At 44.3% G+C, this 20,699-nt stretch overlaps 1 protein-coding gene across 2 annotated transcripts in view; it reads right to left on the bottom strand.

The window, feature by feature from the left end:
* The window catches only part of NTN3 (netrin 3), a 184,920-nt gene that overhangs the window by 9,529 nt on the left and 154,692 nt on the right, over positions 1 to 20,699 (bottom strand). For both annotated transcript variants that reach the window (XM_089683022.1, XM_089683015.1), the window contains one exon: positions 11,201 to 11,275. In XM_089683022.1, the coding sequence (XP_089539148.1) occupies positions 11,201 to 11,275 (75 nt within the window). The remainder of the gene's footprint in view (positions 1 to 11,200; positions 11,276 to 20,699) is intronic.

Raw genomic sequence — 20,699 nt, forward strand, 5'->3', positions numbered from 1 at the left:
TGCCCCTCTCTTAGCTCCTGATAAGACATATTGTGTGGAGACACTCTGCACATGCTCAGTTTGGTGTGTATTGCTAGAAAGTTTTTTCTTTTTGGAAGAGTGCATGTGATCAGCACAGGGCCAATCTGCACTGTCCAGACAGAGGTCAGAGGTTCTGCATCCTTGTAGAGCAGAAAGAAAACTCCTCCTACAAACTTTAACCAGTGCTCTGCTGAACACTGATAGAAGTCACAGGACTGCTCCAACTGCTGATGAGAATAGGTATTTAGACATTTATATTTACTAAAATAATTGCATTTCCATGTTCTGTATACTTTGGGAGACCAGATATATTGAATGCAGGGTCCACGGTTTAGTAACACTTTAAGCGTAAGCATTACAGCCTATTGATGGGAATCGCTGTGCACCTCAACGCATGACATTTCTTCCTCAACCAATAAAAAAGTGAGATAATGCATATGCATATGTGTAAAGCCAGCCTTAGGGCCTAATCACACTTGTTTGTATTTCTGCAGTAAAACACATGTGGCGCTACTCCCATAGGAGCCGCAGGAATACTGTCCAGGTCTTCCCCTGAAAAAATTAAAAGTCAGCAGCTACAAATACTGTAGATGCTTACTTTTACTATAAGGACACTTACCTGTCCAGGGAACTAGCACCGTCACCACCCAGGCTAGTTGGTTAGTAGTCCCTGGGTCCCCAACACCAGCATTTCCAGTAAGGGAAACCAGAAGTGAAGACTTGCAGCTTTACAGCTGGTTTCATACTGTGAATGTGCGAGTCACACCGAGCCTTGATATTGGTCCTGATTGTAATGGAACCGACCCAGACTGTGCTTGAGTACTTCCATAAGAATACTGCTACCCCATCCGAACACCGACAACAGACACCACACCCGACCATACAAGACTAGACGACACCAGTCTTGTCTGAACATGGAACTCTTTATTTGAACACATGTACAAGATATATACACTCAGGGGAAAATCCCCCCTCCCTGCATAATGACACAGGGAGGGGCAATCTACATTTAGTAACAAGAGACACACAGGTATTCAAACTTCACACCAGCAGACAGTCCCATCAGGAGGGAGGGTTGCTGGAGACACCCCCTCACTAAGCTAATACACATAAACACATACATCCTATAATAGTTTGCTCCCAAGCCAGACAAACAATAGAACGATGGGATGCAGCCACATAACATTAAACAATCAACAATCCCCACCTATCTTCTAAACATGTCTACACAGTCTGAGACAAAGCCCACACAATATTAGGACAGATCACCCTGTACCCCTACCAGTCACAGGGTGATTTACACATAAGAGGGATATGGGGAGCTGAGACAGGCGTCTCCCCACCTCTCCAAAGTGAGCTGGGTTCCATGGGCCCCCCACCCAAAGTGACTCCCGTCACATATCTGCCCTTTCGACAGGGGACTAACACAGGAGGAGACCCCAAATGGGTTGACTCCGAAGTTAGTCTGTACTTCCAGTCTCCCAATGCCAGCACCCACACAGTACCCCAAGCAAATTGTCCCACACAAGCATTACTCACCCAGACAACCTCTGCCTCTCTCGTAGAACATAGCTGCCGATGGGGAGAAGTACAGACTGGTCCTTCTCCCTGAAGTCCTGTCAGCCGCTGGAGAAAACACAGGGTGGCTGGGCTGACTCCATCATGCTGTTGGGGATCTGGGCCGACTGCCCAGCATCCCTGGGGTATACCAATGGAGACCGTAGTGGTAAATACATCTTTGGTTAGTTGAGGGTAGAGTGAAATCACATAGATGGTCAACCTGATTTCCATTCTCGATTGCAAGGGGTAGTTGTCCTCAGTGGGGGTGGGGCAGAGGTCGTTGACTCTCTGTCTAGCTGTCAGCGCTTCGGCTGTATGGTTTTGAACATTCTGGAGCTCAGTCTGCTGCTGGGGAAAGTGGCCAATTGCCCCAGCTCCCTGATGCTGTGGAGACACTGTAGTTGCTAGGCAGAGGCCAGCAGCGCTCTGTCCATTTGCCAGCACTTCTGCTGGGGACCCCACATCTGCCCAGGCTAACCGTGGGGGAGGAAGGCCGGCTTCCTCCACTCCCAGACTGTGGATCTGCTGCTGGGATGACATTCCTCTGTCACTGTCCTCCTGGTGTACAGACCCTGGCTAGGGAGGGAAGACAGTTTCCTCCACTCTGGCTGACTGTGGGGGAGGGAGGACAACATCCTCCTCTCCCTTCTCCCCCTGGGCCTCTGAAACTACCGCAGGTGTGGGGCAGAGGTTCTGGACCCTCTGTCCGGCTGTCAGCACTTCAGTGGAGAAGTTTCTTTTATCTCCAAAGATCCTGCTGGCAGGTAATCCCATGTCCCTGTCAGTGGTGTAGGAGAAAGACCGACAGCCTCTTCTCTCAGGGAGACTGAAGCTGCTGTTGGTACTGGGTAGAGTTCAGCAATGTTTGGCCCTGTTGCCAGTTCTTCTGCTGGAAGCTCACCAGGTTGTTTTTCCTCAGCAGAAAAGTCTATCAAATCCCCAGTCTCTGGAATAGCTGGTGGCCCTTGGGCCCAGTGCCAGCACTTTGGCAGGTGATTCACCACCCATAACATCCTCCAGTGAAAAATCCATTAGATCCATACATTCTGGGATCTGTAATTGGAGGGATGAGCTGACTGCTCCATCTTCCATACCCTCATCCAGCTGTTGGACAGACGCATTCCTCCATCCAAGCTCGTCCCGTGCAGATACAGGATCATCTAGGTAAGCCAGCACTTGCTGCATCCGTCATAAGACCTCCGTTTCCATAGCTGCAGGTGGTGTCTATATCTCTGCTCTCCTGCTATCCGAACTTTGGATCCCGGTGGAGGTTTGGATGTCCCAGACTGCAGGAAGCATCCCACCGCTTGCCACCAATGTAACGGAACTGACCCAGACTGCGCTTGAGCACTTCCATTAGAATACTGCTTCCCCGTCCAAACACCGACAACAGACACCACAGCCAACCATACAAGACTAGATGACACCAGTCTGTCTGAACATGGAACTCTTTATTTGAACACAGATACAAGAAATATACACTCAGGGGACAATCCCCCCTCCCTGCATAATGTCACAGGGAGGGGAAATCTACATTTAGTAACAAGAGACAGAGAGGTATTCAAACTTCACACCAGCAGACAGTCCCATCAGGAGGGAGGGCTGCTGGAGACACCCCCTCACTAAGCTAATACACATAAACACATACATCCCATAATAGTTTGTTCCCAAGCCAGACAAACAATAGAACAATGGGATGCAGCCACATAACATTAAACAATCAACAACCCCTACCCCATCTATCTCCTAAACATGTCTACACAGTCTGAGACAAAGCCCACACAATATTAGGACAGATCACCCTGTACCCCTACCAGTCACAGGGTGATTTACACATAAGAGGGATATGGGGAGCTGAGACAGGGGTCTAACCACCTCTCCAAAGTGAGCTGACTCCCTAGCACCAGAGGGGTTTAAGTAGCACACAGTGTCTAAGATCCTTTAGGGTCTCCAAACTTTCTAAACAAAGGGCCAGTTTACTGTTTGCCAGACCTTAAGGGGGGCCAGGTTGTGGCCAGTGGGAGTAGAAAATGCCCCATCATCAGAGGCAAAAAGCAATGCCTCAGGCTTGGTGGCCAGTGAGAGTGAAAAAAGACAAAGCACCTGTAGTACTGTTGAGAGAAATAGTGCCCCATCATTGTTACTAATGGGAATAATAATGTCATATGATTCATGTCAATGGGAGGAATAGTGCCCATCATTGGTACTGTTGGGAGGAATAGTGCCCCCATCATTTGTGTCATTGGGAGGAATTTTGCCTCATTATTGGTACTGTTAGGAGGAATAGTGCCCCATCATTAATGTCATTTCGAAGGATAGTGCCCCATTGTTGGTGACAGTGGTCTCAGAGTCATTATGCTTCGCTGTTGGTGTCAGAGAAAGGCATGGTGCCTCATCGTTGGTGTCAATAGAATGAATACTGCTTTGAATCAGTGAAAGGAATAGTGCACCAAGGGCCGGAAAAAGGCAAGCAGAGGGTCGCATGTGACCCAGTGGCCGCAGTTTGGAGACCACTGCTTTAGGGGTTTCTGTACTCACAAGGCCCAAGAGCAGCTGTGATACCAGACCAGATCTTCAGTAGATGGTCCGTCAGTCAGCTTTAGTAGAACCCAGGTCTCAGCATGCAGGCCTTTAGGTCGTCCACCTGAGGCCGCACGGCAGTAGTTGCCTGGGAGGGCAATGTGCCCTCTCCCAGGCTGGCATAATCCTATACAGGAAAGACTGAGAACTTAGTGTGCTCACTGAATGTACATAGTTATCCAGCATGCCATCAGAGCCTCTTTCCCTGGGATAGGCAAGGTCTGTGTCATGCTGCCATCTGCATAACTCTACACCTACCATTCAGAAGCTTCTCAAGCCTTCTGGATGTGGAGGGAGCTATCAGGTTGGCAGCAGCTGAGCAAACTGAGCAGACATAACTAGCAGAACACAGCAACACTGATTACAATGTGCAAGTTATGCTTTTTACCTAACAACAATTAAATCCACATTTTCTCCAATGTGACAACTACATTTACCTATCTAAACCTAGCACCTACCTAGGAGGGTACTACACACATGAATGTTACTGCATGAAACTGCATCTTAGGTAGAAATCCCATTCTATGTAACCGGTTCACATGTTTTTGTTGCAGTTTCATGTGTTTTCAAAGGGAACTAAAAAAAATTATAAAACTATAATGGCCCATTCACACCTATGCACATGCACATATAAATGGGCTCTTAAAAACAAAAATTGTAATCTTGTCCAGTTGCTAATAACTTATATTATCTCATGCTTTACAGGCGGAGCTACATCATCTGCAGATTTAAGCCCATTTATATTTACAGAAAGGTGGCATCGGGCTAATGAACATGCCAGCTCTACATTAGCTATCTGTATAAATTATGCTGCCCAAGATAGCTTTTCTACAAAGAGATAGTAACTTTGGTCACCATCCAACTGAAATCTTAACATACCAGGCACATAATGGCTCTTGTTTGGGCTGAGGGAGGTACCAGGGACTGAGATTATGGTATGAGACCACTACCCCCCACTTCCAAAAAGCTCTATTTATCAGCAAGGGGTCTTTGTCCTGCTGACAGGGACAGCTTGGGGAGGCCTGGTTCAGGCTCTCTTGTCTCACAGACCCAAAACGCCTCTTCTATTCTCCGCACGCCAAGAGCCCCTGCCATACATCAATGTGTTTCTTCCCCTCCGTGCTCAGGATGAATGGTCACCGTGTCACACAGATTAGGGGCCATCAGTTTACATCCAATGGCTGTGCAGCCAGGTGATTATTAGCATCTCATTAGCATACGATCCATCCCATGGATATTTGATTTTTTTGGGGGGGTCGATATCCTTTTTAACATTTCTGGCAGACACAGAAAGGGATAGCAATGAAAAGAAATGGAGAGGGAGAGGGAGCCTATGAAACAGGGAGAGAGGTGGAAAGACTGTCCTATGAATTAAAAGGCAAGAGTGCTTTCTCCTCTATCGTCCTAATGGGAATATGGACCTTTTATAACCCGGTTGCATCTACCCTTTCTGTGCCTCTGTTAACTCTTGTGTGGCTGAATGAGTGTGGAATGCCAATTCTCTGGCTACTATATGGCCAGTTTGGAAAAATAGGCCCCAGCTTAAGCCATACATACTGTATATTCTATATGTATAGCATTGGCCATACACTCTTATTCCTTTGTTGCTTGTCTTCAAACTTTAACTGACCCCATAATAAATGCACTCTTTGAATCCTTGGAAGACTTATAGACCTATAAAATTAATGAAGATCTGAAGGATCTACATTCACCACAGACCGGTTTTTCCTTTTTGTTTCTACAACACCTTTGCATGCATTTAATTAGCCATTTATAACAAACTATACTCCCCATATTGACCTATGGACCTAAGCTTTCATTAAAGTATAACCAAACTCAGGAATACAAATGTAATATATGACAGCTTGCCAGTCCCTTAGATGGAGTGTCTTTATTAGTTTTCATTGTTTCCAGCAAAAAAACATTTTCAGCAAGTACAGAAATACCTGTTGAGCTTGCCAGAAATGCAGTGTCTTTGTCACTTGTGAGCAGGGGCGGACTGACCATTTGGAAACTTGGGCACTGCCCGAGGGCCCGAAGTCAGTAGGGGGCCCCATGAGATGCATGTATTAAAGATAGTTATTAAGAGGTTGTCAAATGAATTATCATGTCACCCAATATTTGGTCTCCATTCAGTAGCCAAAAGAGGCATTCAAAAAAGGGGGATTTGTGAAAAGAAATTCACAGAAAAAGCGGCTACATTATGAACAGAACGTGACACTCAGAAAAATTTTTGACCTAACAGGTCTGTGTGTATTGTCTCATACTGAGGTGATGGTAAACCAGGGCGAACGCCCATATGTCATATTTATATATGTGTAATAAAGCATAATTTTTGGAAATTTTTCTGAGTGTCACGTTCTGTTCATAATGTAGCCGCTTTTTCTGTGAATTTCTTTTCACAAATCCCCCTTTTTTGAAGGCCCCATGAGATGCCCCTGGTACCTTTTTCATAGGCTTTTTTGAGTTTGGGCAAGGACACAGGGGCCCCATGATCCCCTATTGCCCGGGGGCCCCATGAATTGTCAGTCCGCCGATGCTTGTGAGCTTAACTGAAAGCGAAAAACAGTGTATCTGTAAATTACTACTCCCACAAATCTGTCATGTAATGCAACAAAGCCAGACATGTTTAAAGTCCAGCCTGGTTGACAAACATGGCTCTCTCCATAGATACACTGCAGAAGTATGTGTAACCACCCTGTAGGTAGGTGCAGTTTATCCTCCCCTCTATAGGTGGTGCTGTGTTGCTGACTGCTGTACTGTGGGAATGGAGGATGAGAGGAACTTTGTTCCTCTAAAGCTTTAGTAGGTGTTACCAGGGGAGCAGTGGTCAAAAGCTGCAACACTGGATGACCTCTGGGCCATTTTTGGTGAGGGCAATGCTAATAAATAGCATTGTGCATTTTAGTTGGCGCACATTAGCAAACTGGATAGGAAATGGACATGATCCACGCTGGTTAGGGATGGAACATTTAGGTCTAGGGAAAGGTTCCTGAAGAAGAGGGACAGAATAAGGACACCTTGTCAGGCCATTGGTCTGCTAAGTGCTGCTTATACTGCAACCCCACCAAATAACTACCCCTGTCTAACCAGATGCTACTCCAGTAACATAAGCCTTATCAAAGTGACACCATAAGTGTTGGGACCATTCCACTGTGCCAAAACTTTGCTGAGAGTTTCTTCACCTGTCTGCTGCAATATTTTTTAATTGTGGTATTGGGTTTGGATGCTTTCAAGCCTTTATGTTACTCTTAAAATGATCTTATGTCTAGGCCAGGGGTGGGCAAACTTTTTGACTTGAGGGCCGCAATGGGTTCATATATTGGACCCAGGGGCCGGACCAAGAGTAGATGAATGATGTGTATGTGTCATCCATAGTAAGTATAGTAATATTCCCCCATAGCAAGCATAGTAATTAATCCCCCATATAGTAATTCATCCCCCATATAGTAATTCATCCCCCATAGTAATTCATCCCCCATATAGTAATTCATCCCCCATAGTAATTCATCCCCCATATAGTAATTCATCCCCCATATAGTAATTCATCCCCCATAGTAATTAATCCCCCGTATAGTAATTCATCCCCCATAGTAATTCATCCCCCATATAGTAATTCATCCCCCATAGTAATTCACCCCCCATAGTAATTCATCCCCCATATAGTAATTCATCCCCCATATAGTAATTCATCCCCCATAGTAATTCATCCCCCATATAGTAATTCATCCCCCCTATAGTAATTCATCCCCCCTATAGTAATTCATTCCCCATATTAATTCATCCCCCATATTAATTCATCCCTCACAGTACTATTCCCCCCCAAGTAGTAAGCCAAGTCCCCCCAGTGTCAATTCACTTACCTTTGCTCCGCACGTTCCTCTCGCCGTGTTCCCGCGCCGTTCTGGTCTTCAGGGCGGACTGTGAGAGGAGCCTAGCTCCCCTCACGTTCGTCACGCTGCCCCACCTACACATCCTGACAGCCAATGTATCACGCTCCGCGGGCCGGATTAAAAGGTCCGCCGGGCCGTAGTTTGCCCATTGCTGGTCTAGGCTGATCCACACATTGAAAGAAACCCCAAACATGGACCACCTAACATAAAAGCCTATATTTATTTTACAGGTCTGTGGTACGGTGAGCAAGAACTAAACACCAGAAGTGAACAAAAAAAGTGCACTTAGGGTGTATCCAAAAGACCCCTTCCTAAGAGGATGGTCTCTGCCCTGATCCTCCCCCCCCGGGCACAAGACTCCTGATTTGGTTAAGGGACATTCTTGTCCACCTAACCAAAAGATCTGGTGGATGCTGCTCCTTATGGTCACCACAGACAACCAATGAGTACTAGGTGAGGGGCTCTCCTGAAGAGTGAGACCCCCCTAGACAGGAAAGGAAAGAAGGAATTGAAAGCCACATATCTTCTAGACTTCAGGATAGTCCTGAAACCCACACCCTTCATCTTGAGTGAAAAAAGAAAACACATGTAAAAAATTCAGGGGGCGCTCTACACTGCGGGCCCTCAGCTTTCCCAGCTCCTGACCACACAAGGCAACAGTAAAATCAGGAGGCAATGTGACCTTCTGAATCCTCCACTGGGGAATTACTCCCGGCCTTCACTGCTCAGGGATGCTCCAGTTTGTGTTTCCATGGGAACATCCCTCAGGAACCCCATTACACTTGGCAGGGACATTATACAGCCAGCCATCCCAACAATAAGACAAGAATGACGGTGGAGCACTCCTAATGGACACAGATAAGAGCATATACTACACTTAATTTTAGCCAAAGGGCAGAGAAGCTATGTCTTAAATGCCTTTGGGATTTTTTTGTTTGTTTGTTTTTTTTAAGCCCGGAAGTGCACCAAAACAAGTGCACTTGGGGTATGTCCCATGTCCAGCTCCCAAAGAAGTAGGAACCCTCCCTGACCCCATGGGTGCAAGGCTCCTGACAAGGGTAAGACACATTCACCAAAAGGCCTTCTCCTTTTTGTCCAGTCCACTTTTGGGGTTTTGCGTGGAATGTGTCAAATTTGACTTTTTGTTTCTCCACTTTGTTGTGTCATACAAACAAATTAAATAAACATAAGAATGCCTAAACATTTGTACTTGCAACAATTTTCTGAGCAAAGTGGTGCATTATTTGACAGAAATGCAGGGGTGCCAATATTTTTGGCCATGGCTGTATATACATTCAGCACACACACACACAATTTACTGCTGTTATGAATTCATTCATAAGGCTCTGTTCACATCTAGCGATGATCCCACATTGTGCATTCTTGGGGCAGCACCATTCACTTGAATGAGCTACTCTTCACTCCAAAAACACACCAAAGTAGATCCTGTGCCATTTTTTAGAGCTGACTTTGATGCATTTTTGAACCAATGCGTTTCTGCATTTTTTGAGTGTGACAAAACACAGCTTTCTTAGAGCATTTGGAAACATGAGCGGAAATGAGTGTTTATGATTCGCTTAGGATTGAATTTGTCCTTAATCATGAATGCATTTTTAAATGTAACTAGCCTGTCTGCAGAGAAATAGTGGCAGGAGGAGCTTCTAGTTCTTTGCTACTGCTCACATGTTAAAAAAAAAAATCAATAAACTTTTTGAAATCATCAAACAAATATATATTTGAAATCAACTCTTTATAATTTTTTGGCAATAATACAGTATGGAAGGATTTCTGCCAGTCACAGGCTGCGTTACACCCCTTCAGCTTGTGTCTTAGAATAACAGGGAGGTGAAGCCTCCGTCAATCAAGATGTAATATCTCCCCCCCCCCCCCATTGTGTTTAGCTGGTTAGTGGGCATGGAGGAGGAGTTAGGGAGTTACCTGTCATTTACTGTGTATATCCTCACATGTGTGATTCTATAGTCACATGGGCTGTTCAGATGTGATGGACAGAAAATGCTCATTATTGAAACTCACTAAAAACTGAGAATGTGCAGTAACTGCCAACACTGCTCTTCAGAATCCCCAACTGCATTGAGGACATGAGAGTGTCTTGTGGTGCCACTCCAAGCTGAATAGTAAGATAAGAATCACCCCACTGGCAAGGAAAGGGAGCCCCAGAGCAATTTCCAGTATAGCTGATGGGAGATAAAGGTGGACAACGCTTGACCCTAGGAGTCAGACACTTGGATGGTTTGGCTTGGCCTCAGCTACTGCTCTGGCCACGCTCTCTAACGTGTTTTGCCCCACCCACCGGTCAAGTGTGACCAGAGCAGTGGCTGAGGCCAAACCAAACCATCCATGGGTCTGATTCCTGGGGTCAGTTGAGCGGTGTCCACCTTTATCTCTTATCAGCTGCATTGAGAACATGGACGGAACTGGGAGATAGAGAACAGCAGGGAATACAGAAAACGAATCCCATAGTGAATGAGTGAGTATGAGCAGCATGTAATACAGCATTTATTGATAGTGTTTTATGATGTGGGCTCAGTGACACCTTTAGCTGGCCATACATGAATAGATTTTCCATATGAACGTTTATTTGAAAATATTCATCAGTGCATGTGATGAGATGATGAATGTTGTTCGAAGTACTTCAAAAAATATTTGGTTTTCACATTCAATTTTGGAGCAAATGGACTTTCCTGAACGAAAAAAAATACACATTCACTGTTAGAAATTTGTTCGATCAAGAAAATATTTCCATCTTGCTTCTTTGAATTTTCCCGTGATGAGAACAAATGTTATTTTGACCCCGATATTGATTAGAAAATCAAATGAATTTTCTTAATCTGAACATTTTCTAACTAAATTCTACTATTGTATGGTCAAATTTCACAGCGGCACCAACACTTTGAAACATTGATTCATTTTGAAAAAATGACTGGTCTTTTAGGCTTAGATTGTAGGAAGTGCTTGTAAAGTTTGAGATTTTTGAACAGATTTTTAATGGGTTTCCAATATGTGAATAAGTTGTGTAAATCATGTGCTTGGTAAGTCAAATCCCTTTCTGTCCCCTCCAAATATTTTTTGGTATGTCCTGCAGTCACACCCCTGGCCTGCTGTTTGACAAATGCCCATAAACTCACCATAATCTTTCTTGCAATATTTCTTCAAGTTGATTTTATAGTTTCCTTTTGGAGGCTTGCAGTACTGCTCACAATCTGAAAGTTAAGGGAAAAAAAAAGAAGTTAAATATTGCACTGCAATTCAATTTAATTTCTGCCTTTAATTTTAGTGTTTATTGGTCAGTTTTATTTGATGATTTTTAAGTTTATAACTTATATTTTATCATTATTATTATTTTATAACATCTTTTTTTTTTTTTAATTACAGATTTATTCCATGCTTTAGCATATGCAGTGTATTGCTGATTTGTCATAGGCTGACCATATACTATGCAATCTGGTTCTACAGTCCACTTAAGGCCCCATTCGCACTATGACACGCAATGCCAGTTATTGTTCATGGGCATGTTTTTGCACACTATTTATTGGGCTGTCTTATGTGCAACAAATTTGACACAGTAGTTCATTATTGCTATTATACAGCATTTATATAGTGCCAACAGTTTGAGCAGCGCTTTACAACATGGAGACAGATTAGTTACAATACGTTTCAATACAAGAGGTATCAGAGGGTCCTGCTCGTTGAAGCTTACAAATCTAAAATGAAGGGTCAAGTAATCCAGATTGAATAAAGAGTTCCAGAGGATGTGAGAAACTCTGGAGAAGTCCTGGAGGGGAGCATGGGAGGAGGTGACAAGGGAGCTACAGAGCAGGACATCTTGGGAGGGGTTTGGTTTGTGTTTAGAGACTAGGTTAGTGATGTAGCTGGGTGCAGAGTTGTGGATGGCCTTGTAGGTTGTTGTTAGTATTTAGAATTTTATTTGTTGGGTGACTGGAAGCCAGTGGAGGGATTGGCAGAGATGTTGGTAAGGTGGATGAGTCTGGCAGCAGCATTCATGATATACTAAAGGGGGGGTTAGTCTATGTAGAGGTAAGCCAACGAAGAGGGAGTTACAATAGTCGAGGCAAGAGATCATCAGGGAGTGAATTGGAAGCTTTGTGGTGGTGTTGCTTAAGAAGGTGCGTATTTTTGGGGATATTATGGAGGTTGAGGAGGCAAGATCTGGAAATTAATTGGAAGAGGAGAGTTCAGAGTCCAAGATGATGCCCAACACCTTGGCATGCGGAAACAGATGGATGGTTGTGCCATTGATCTCAACACAGAAGTCAGGGGAGGGGCATCGGGGTGGTGAGCAATTTTATGAGCTCAGTATAGATTGAATTTGATGAAATGGTGTGACATCTAGACTGATATTTTTGTTAGAAAATGTTGTTTTTGAGCTTCGAGCTTTACATGTTTTTCAACTGCGTGGTTTGCCGCACATGTCACACTTTTCTTTCTCATAAAAATTGCATGTCTGCTTGATACATTTGAGGTGGCATAACCAGGGGCGGACTGACCATTTGGAAACTCGGGTAGTGCCCGAGGGCCCGGGGTCAGTAGGGGGCCCCATGAGATGCCCCTGGTACCTTTTTCATAGGCTTTTTTGAGTTTGGGCAAGGACACAGGGGCCCCATGATCTCCTATAGCCCAGGGGCCCCATGAGTTGTCAGTCCGCCCCTGCTCATAACTATGAATGGCACCACAAGTATGGCATGCATTTTTTTGTGCATTTCTTAAATGTGCACACAATTGTTCAATTTTGCACATGTTCACGAAACGCTATAGTGTGAATGCAGCTTAAGATGTACAAACAACTATGGAGTATGAAGTATAAGGGCTTGCCTGATTAGATGCAAATTGAAGGGATTGTTAAGAGTTTCCTTCATATTACATAGTTTTGGTCAATTTAAAGTGGTTGTAAACCTCAGACATGAAATATGAACAAAGCACATCCCTCTATAGCAGTGGTTCTTAACCTGGGTTCGATCGAACCCCAGGGGTTCGGTGAGTCAGTCTCGCGGGTTCGGCGGAGGTGAAGACCCACACCCGACTCATATGATTCGTGCAGTAAATATTCATTATTATGTTTTTGTGTGAAAATCATGTTTTAATGGTTTTGTTCTTAACGGTTTTGTTCATTTTGTGCACCTATGTATAAATATATACCTAAATATATACCTATGTATTGAATTTTAAAAATCATATTTTATTTTTCCAATTAAGAAGGGTTCGGTGAATACGCATATGAAACTGGTGGGGTTCAGTACCTCCAACAAGGTTAAGAACCACTGCTCTATAGTGTGTGCTTGTCTCTATGCAAACGACTGAGTGTGCATTCTCTCTGCTGCCCCTTTCTGTTATCTGCATGAGTCACTTCTGACAGCTTTTCCCAACTCTATGAGATAATTGGTGACAGGGAGGGGAGCTCCAGCACACAGCCTGTGAATAACAGCTACAGTTGCATGTTCCCGTGTATTGCAAGGGGGTGGGCGTGTCCCTTCCCTCCAATTAGGGCTCAGAGCTCTCCTCACTGCGCTCTGCAGTGTGAGACATCGGATTCACACCCCCAGCTTTTCAGAGTTAAGAGTTGCTGTGTAAAGTGTGGGTTTTGAAAGACTGTAGAGAAAGGATGGCTGCAGATAAAGAGTTACAACTCATGTTAGAGGATTTGTTTTATCTCTGTATACCACCTGATGTTAGTCACTTCACTTGGTATATGTAAGGGTTTTCAACGACATCAAAGGAGATTTTACATGGATTGCACAATCAGATTGTAGTGTGCATGGCCACCCTAAGAAAGCCCAGCACCATCTTTGCACTTGCTGACTGCTTCTACATACTGAGATCTAGATGCAGCATTTCAACTCAACAGACTCTCTCAGTTCTCCAGCTGAATCATTCAGCTGTTTGTATAAGCTAAATAAATCTGCTATTCAGGTCTGGATTTACTGCACAGCAGTAAGCCAGCTACCTATGGTACAAGACTAGCCTATGTCACCTGCTTTCTGCAAAATGTGCTATGTATATAAAATATAATATTAACCGCTCACTGACTCCCCATAGCGCATTTACTGTGGCAGGTCGGCTTGCACAGGCACAATCATGTACGTGTATGTTACAGCTTTTATCACAGGACTGTGCTGTCATTCGCTACAGCACAAGCCGATCAGTAGGTATTGGCCAATGATTTATGGCTGGAACCCGCTAATCGGCTAAGGCAGGGGTGTCAAACAGGCGGCCCTCCTGCTCTTGCAAAACTACAAGTCCCATCATGCCTCTGCCTTTGGAAGTCATGCTTGTAACTGTCCATCTTGCAATGCCTCATGGGACTTGTAGTTTCGCAACAGCTGGAGGGCCACTAGTTTGACACCCGTGGGCTAAGGGAATGACAAGAGAGAGTTCTGTGTTGGTAAACAACACAGAGCTCTCTTGAGACAGCAGCAACACACCTTTTTTTTTCCCCTGCAAAGCAGGGGATAAAAACCAGCACATTGGTTAGTAAAACAGCACACAGTACACACACTAAACGTTGTTAGGCACACATTTAACCCCTTGGTCGCTCTAGATTTTAACCCCTTGCCAGCAGGGTCATTAGTACAGTGACAGTGTCAAGGGCAGACTGACAACTCATGGGGCCCCCGGGCAATAGGGGATCATGGGGCCCCCGTGTCCTTGCCCACACTCAAACCACACCCCAAAAGCCTATGAAAGGTACCAGGGGCATTTCATGGGGCCCCCTACTGACCCAGGGCCCTCAGGCTGTGCCCGAATGGTCAGTCCGCCCCTGGACTTTGTATATTATTAGCATTGATCACTGTATTAGTGTCACTGGAAATGTCAGTGACAGTTAGTCAGTTTCCCCCAGCGTCAGTTAGTGCCAGATTGCCTGCCGCACTATCGCAGTCCCACTATAAGTCGCTGATCACTGCCATTACTAGTATAAAAAAAATAAATTATTAAAATTTCCAGTATCTATACCATAGTTTGTAGATGCTATAACTTTCATGCAAACCAATCAATATACACTTACTGGGACTTTTTTTTCACCAAAGACATGAAGAAAATTATATTTTGAAATTTGATTGTTTTACATATTTTTGATTTGCAATGTTTTATAACAGAAATTAGAAAATATTGGGGTTTTTTTTGTCAAAATGTTGGGTCTCTTTTTGTTTATATTGAAAAAAAAAAAAATAGTGGTGACCAAATACCACCAGCCACCAAGAAAGCTCTATTTGTGTGAAAAAAAATTATATAAATTTTGTTTGTGTATGGCATTGCATGACTGCGCAATTACCAGTTGAACTGTGCGGTGCTGAACAGCAAAAAAAAAACCGGCCTGATCATGAAGGGGGTAAAATCCTCCGGAGCTCAAGTGGTTTTTAAAGTAATAAATGTAACAATCAATTTAATTAACTTAATAGATAGGTTATATTTACATGACTAAAAATGGAACAAAAAAAAGTTGTACTTTCTTCTGAATATATTATAAAATGAAAAATGCTTTCAGTTTAATACTAAAGTGTTAAGAGTGGTGATGATATACAGTGATTTACTAAATGCTTTACTGATTTACTATAGGCAAATAGACTGTGCACTCTGCAAAGTGCACTTGCACTCTACAAGAGCAGTTGTTTAGTAAATGAGTTGAAGCTCTGCTGACTTCCATCATCCAATCATGTGCAAACAAAATGCATTTTTATTTTCACTTTTCTTGCATGTGATTGGGTATTCTTTGCAAAGTGAAGCTTTACCTCATTTACTAAGTTCTGCAGCAACTGCATTTTGCAAAGTGCACAGTCTATTTGCCTTTAGTAAATCAACCCCACAGTGCAGCCACTAGTGTATATTAGCTTTGCTCTTTCATTGGTGTAGCGTGTTTACTAAAAGTAAAGGTTATTTCTTGGTGGTTGCTATAGGATTCTTCATTTTGCTCCAATCCAATTTTGTCTGTTTGAGTTCCTAGCACCCATGATTTCAACACCCATTTCATAAATGGGATTATGAATAGTTCCCCCCCCCCCCCACCTGGAGTATTTTCAACACAGGCTGTGAGATTTACTGAAAGGAGGAAATGGAACGGCCTCCCCATAACAAGCCTTGGGTTTCAGCCAGGGTGAAAAGGCCATCTGTCGTGGGGTGGAGGGCGCAAAGTGTGCCAGGGACCAGTGCCAGGGTGACATTGGAAATCCTATCACATGCCAGGCGAGTGCTGGGCACAGGCAGGTACAGCCTCAGGTCCTAGCTCTCCGTGTAAGGAGCTGTGACTGGCAGGATCACCAGGTATAATGCTGATTAGGAAGTATCCAGGCGCTGCTTCTTCTTAACTCAAAATAAGCCAGTCTTCTTTATTAAAGCAGTGCAAAGCGAACAGCGGTGTGCAGTAAAGCTGACCATAGACATTAAAGCTGCTTTCCAGACATAACGAAGAACAAAAAAAAAAAGCAAGTACTTAAGCTTTATTGTTGGGGCACTTCTTTATGTAGCCACTGGCTCCTTCATAGTTATAACTGATCAGGTTGACAAGATGAGTCCTCCATGATTAAGCCCAGGGGGGCAGGAAAAACATGTTGTTGGGGGCATGGTTTGGGTTTTAGTTCCTTTCACCTGCTAACCACTCGGACCAGGGGTGGTGTGCGGTGACTGGGCTGTAGGCAAGTGCAGTCTGTTTTCTCCACTGTAGGTGGCACTCGACCTGGAGAAAAAGTCAAATAAAACATAGCTTCTCTATGGTTTCTTGGGTCAATGGAGCAGCGTCCCAGTTCGCTACACTGCAGGCATGTGACCTTGGTGGCTATCTTGGGTCAACAGGGTCTATATCAGTCCCTGCCCCAAAGTTTTAGCACACATTTTTGTGAGTGGCTAATGTAGGGAGAGAGACCCTGTTTGATAAGAAAAGAAACTAGTGTAGGGAAAGGTCCCAGAAGAGAAGGGACAGGCTAGGGACTCTCAAACCTGGAGAGAAGCCTCCCCAGTTGAGACCGGACGGGCCAGGCCACACTTCTAACTCTGAAACAGATGCTGTTGGAACCTCTCCTCAGCCATGTCTTTGACTGCATTGAACTGTGAGCTGTTTGCTTAAGCGGCGCTCTCCCATTAGGGTATTTGTATCATTAGCATTTTGCTCAATACAAGTTTCAAGTTTTTTTACACCAGGACTCTGTTCACTGACGCAGTACTACGCTGCACCTCCACACAGGGCTATCGCTTCCTATTTCTACAGTGTGATCAGGTTGACAAGTTGGGTCAACTGAGCCGCCTAGGTGTGTGCTGGATGACTGGGCTCCTCACACTGGCCACAATGACATCCCTCAGCTGGTGCAGACTGGGGAAAGATCCTGACTTTAAAGTTGGGATCTACCCCAGAGTTTGGAGCAGCACCTGGCTCAGCCTCTCCGCGAGCCACTGAGAGTCTTAGCCAGCCATTCCCTCCTCCTCCACAGCCGAGTGCTCCAGTGAGTGCTGGGGGGGGGGGGAAGAGGGCAGAAGAGAGCAATGACTGACGGTCCTGCTCTCTGCTGGGAGCATATGTGAAAACTCAGTGATCAGCGGTCATGTAATCGCTGAGTTCTCACCCTTACCGCCAGCGGGGGACAGATGCTGCATCCACCCCATACTTCTCTATTAAGTCACGTAGGGTGCCCTCTTTGCTGAGAAATGATGAGGGTTGGGGTGCCAGACATCAACTTTGAGCAAAAGGGTGGGGGTGGGGAAAATATCTTATCAAGATTTAGACTTTCCATGAACAATTAAATCATCCTAGGTACAGACACATTGTGACTGTATGAAGGTTTTTTCCATTCTTATATTGCACACTTGGATTGTCTCAGCATCCATATTTGTGTCTATGGAGGAGGAAAGGGGAGCAGGACAAGACACCTCTGCCCCCATTTTCCTGGGGGAAAACAATGGCATACAGCTGAAACTAAACCACCATGATTGACTGCTAGTTCTTCTAATATGTGTCAGCAAGGGGCTAGCATATTCTACTCATTCATGATGAATTTAACCCAATCATTGCAAAATGTGGGGGTATGTGCAATGGTCCTCACCTGCTTACTTTCAATTTAAGTTATCGCAGTAAATACTATTCAACGTTCATCAGTTTAGAACAGTTAGAAAAATAAAGGATGATTTCAGACTATTGATGTTTTCTTTATCATTGAGGCTCCATCACTTTGGCCATTCAGGGCAAGGTCACAAGTTCTAATGAGAGAACTACCCTACACCAACTCATACCCACCATTTCCATGCTCTACTGCTGCTCGTTTCATCCATAGGAGGCAGGAGGCCTAACCCTGTGTTGGTTCGGATGGTGTCGGAGCTTACACAGGGTTAATCACTTCTCCCCCTTCCTTCAACGACAGTATTAGGTCCTGACTGTTGACTTCCCGTAAATGAAAACACAGGTATGTTCCGAGAACTGGAGTGTGGCAGAGTTCAGTATGAGCTGGTGGGAGTCAGTGAGAGAACATGTCAATTTGCTTTAGATGGACAAAGTGACAGGGTCTCTTTAAATTGAAGCCAATAAACAATAAAGGACTAAGGGACTGAGGATAAATCTATTCATTGTTCTTTGTGCCATAATATAATTGGGAATACAGTTGTATTTTTTCAGGCTTTACCAAACCTGGAAAGTAATTGGCTGCTGTGGGCAACGTGAACACTAATCTTTTTTTCTAGTTACCCTTCAAGACAATGAACAAGGTTTTGTTCATTTGAATGTTTTAGTAAAAAAATGGAATCTTAATATATAGAACCATACTTTCTGTTTCTGCTACATTCCCCATAATCACAAGTGAAATAGTAGCATTTGTGGGGGTTTTAAAATTTACCCTAAAGCAAATTTGGCCATTTCAACAGGGACCAGATGAATTTTGATCCATGTATTGCCACTGTGGTTGATCTACCGACTAACTTCTGTACAACCACCCTGTTGGAAAAAAGCTGCTTGATCAGCATTGCTAGCTATAGACTGCAGGGCTGATCTGTGTACAGTGTTCCCTCGCCACTTCGCGCTTCATGTTTTGCGGCTTCAGTACTTCGCGGGTCAGCAGCCACATTGTGGAAAGGAGCGTTGTTTCATGTTGATGCGCGAGAGAGAAGGATCCCTGCATGTCGACCAAAGAGATGAGTTGACTCAGAGTACTGTACATACCACGGGCTTTCATAAAGGCGCGTGATTGGTTTCCGGTGTGACATCGACCAATAAGAGTACGAGTGGATTTATCCCTGTGAGTTGATTGTCTGTGCATCATTGCAGCCTCACTTAGCATCTTCCCTTGTTGTATCTCCCTTGTATCTTCCCTTGTTGAGTCTCCGAGTCAAGTGAGAGCCTCTCCTCCGCCACCAACACAAGACTCTTCGCCTCTCTCAGAAAGCAATGTTGATTAATGTTTATTACTGTATAAGGTTTTGTAATTAACCCTATTGTAATTAGCACTGACACGTTTAAGTAAATATGTATACTGTACAGTACTGTTGTAATTTTTGTCTTAAATGAGTAAAGTATGAATACTGTTTACATATTTAAAACATTCTTGTACAGTACCCGCATACACAAAAATTCCTAGGGGCAAATACTACTTCGCGGTTTTTCAGCTTTCGCGGAAGGTTCTGGTCCCCATTAACAGCGAAAAACGAGGGATCACTGTATTCTGATGGTGGAAAAATCTCCCCTCTGGCAGAATACAGACAGAGCGAGGGAGGGGGAGGGGAGGTTCAATCCTTCAACTACCTTGAAAGTGTTGTTGGGGAATTAGGTCAGTTTTCAATTGATTGAACAAAAAAACTGACTCATCTATGGCCAGCCCTGGAGCTCTCTGCTGGCTGCTGACAACTTTGAGCAGCCGCCTTCCAGGTATCGAACACTGGCTGATTTCATTGGCTGGGCGGGGATGACATCACTCCTGTTGGCTTAAGCACAGTCAAATGTCTACTGGGGTGGACAAGCAGGTAGGTACTTTTAATGCAGAAGAGACAAAGATGTCTCTTCTGCATCAAAAATCCTGCCTATTTGCCCATTTTTATATACTATCTAAAGTTCCACTTTAACCTCCTTAGCGGAGTTCCCGAGTGTAGCTCGGGGTAAAATTTCTATACCAAAAGCGGTAACCCCGAGCTACACTCGGGCTTACCATGCGTCGTTGCTCTGGGGGTCCCTGCAGCACTTACCTTGTCCTTCGCTCCCGCGATGTGTCCCCTCCAGTGTCCCCGGCCATCTCCTCCGGCCGATGCCGGCATCCGGCTTCTGTGTTCCGTTGACGTCGGGACGTACGGGCGCCGGAACCAGCGGGAAATTTGAATTTTTAAAAAAATGTAATTTTTGCTGTCATTGCTGTTTCAATGCATTTCACATACATTTTGTCCCCACTGCTTTGTCCTGTGCCCTGCCTGCATTTTGAATGTTCTTTCTGCCTGGAAACTTAGAAAAGTCCCTTTACGTCACAAGCGGTTTTAGAACAGCGATAGTAAATCAGAACCACTTGCAGAATTGAGTGATAATGATTCGTGGGGAAATTCGTCATCAGACACTGAAAACGATTTTGCGACTTTGCTCAGCGATGTGCGAATTTGCCTCTGTATTTCAAATTTCAGTGTTTTTGGTTTGATTATATTATTGAATTAAATTTATTA

The sequence above is a fragment of the Staurois parvus genome, unplaced genomic scaffold (assembly GCF_062004578.1).
Source record: "Staurois parvus isolate SC_StPar_1 unplaced genomic scaffold, SC_StPar_1.0 ptg000018l, whole genome shotgun sequence".
NCBI lineage: Eukaryota > Metazoa > Chordata > Amphibia > Anura > Ranidae > Staurois > Staurois parvus.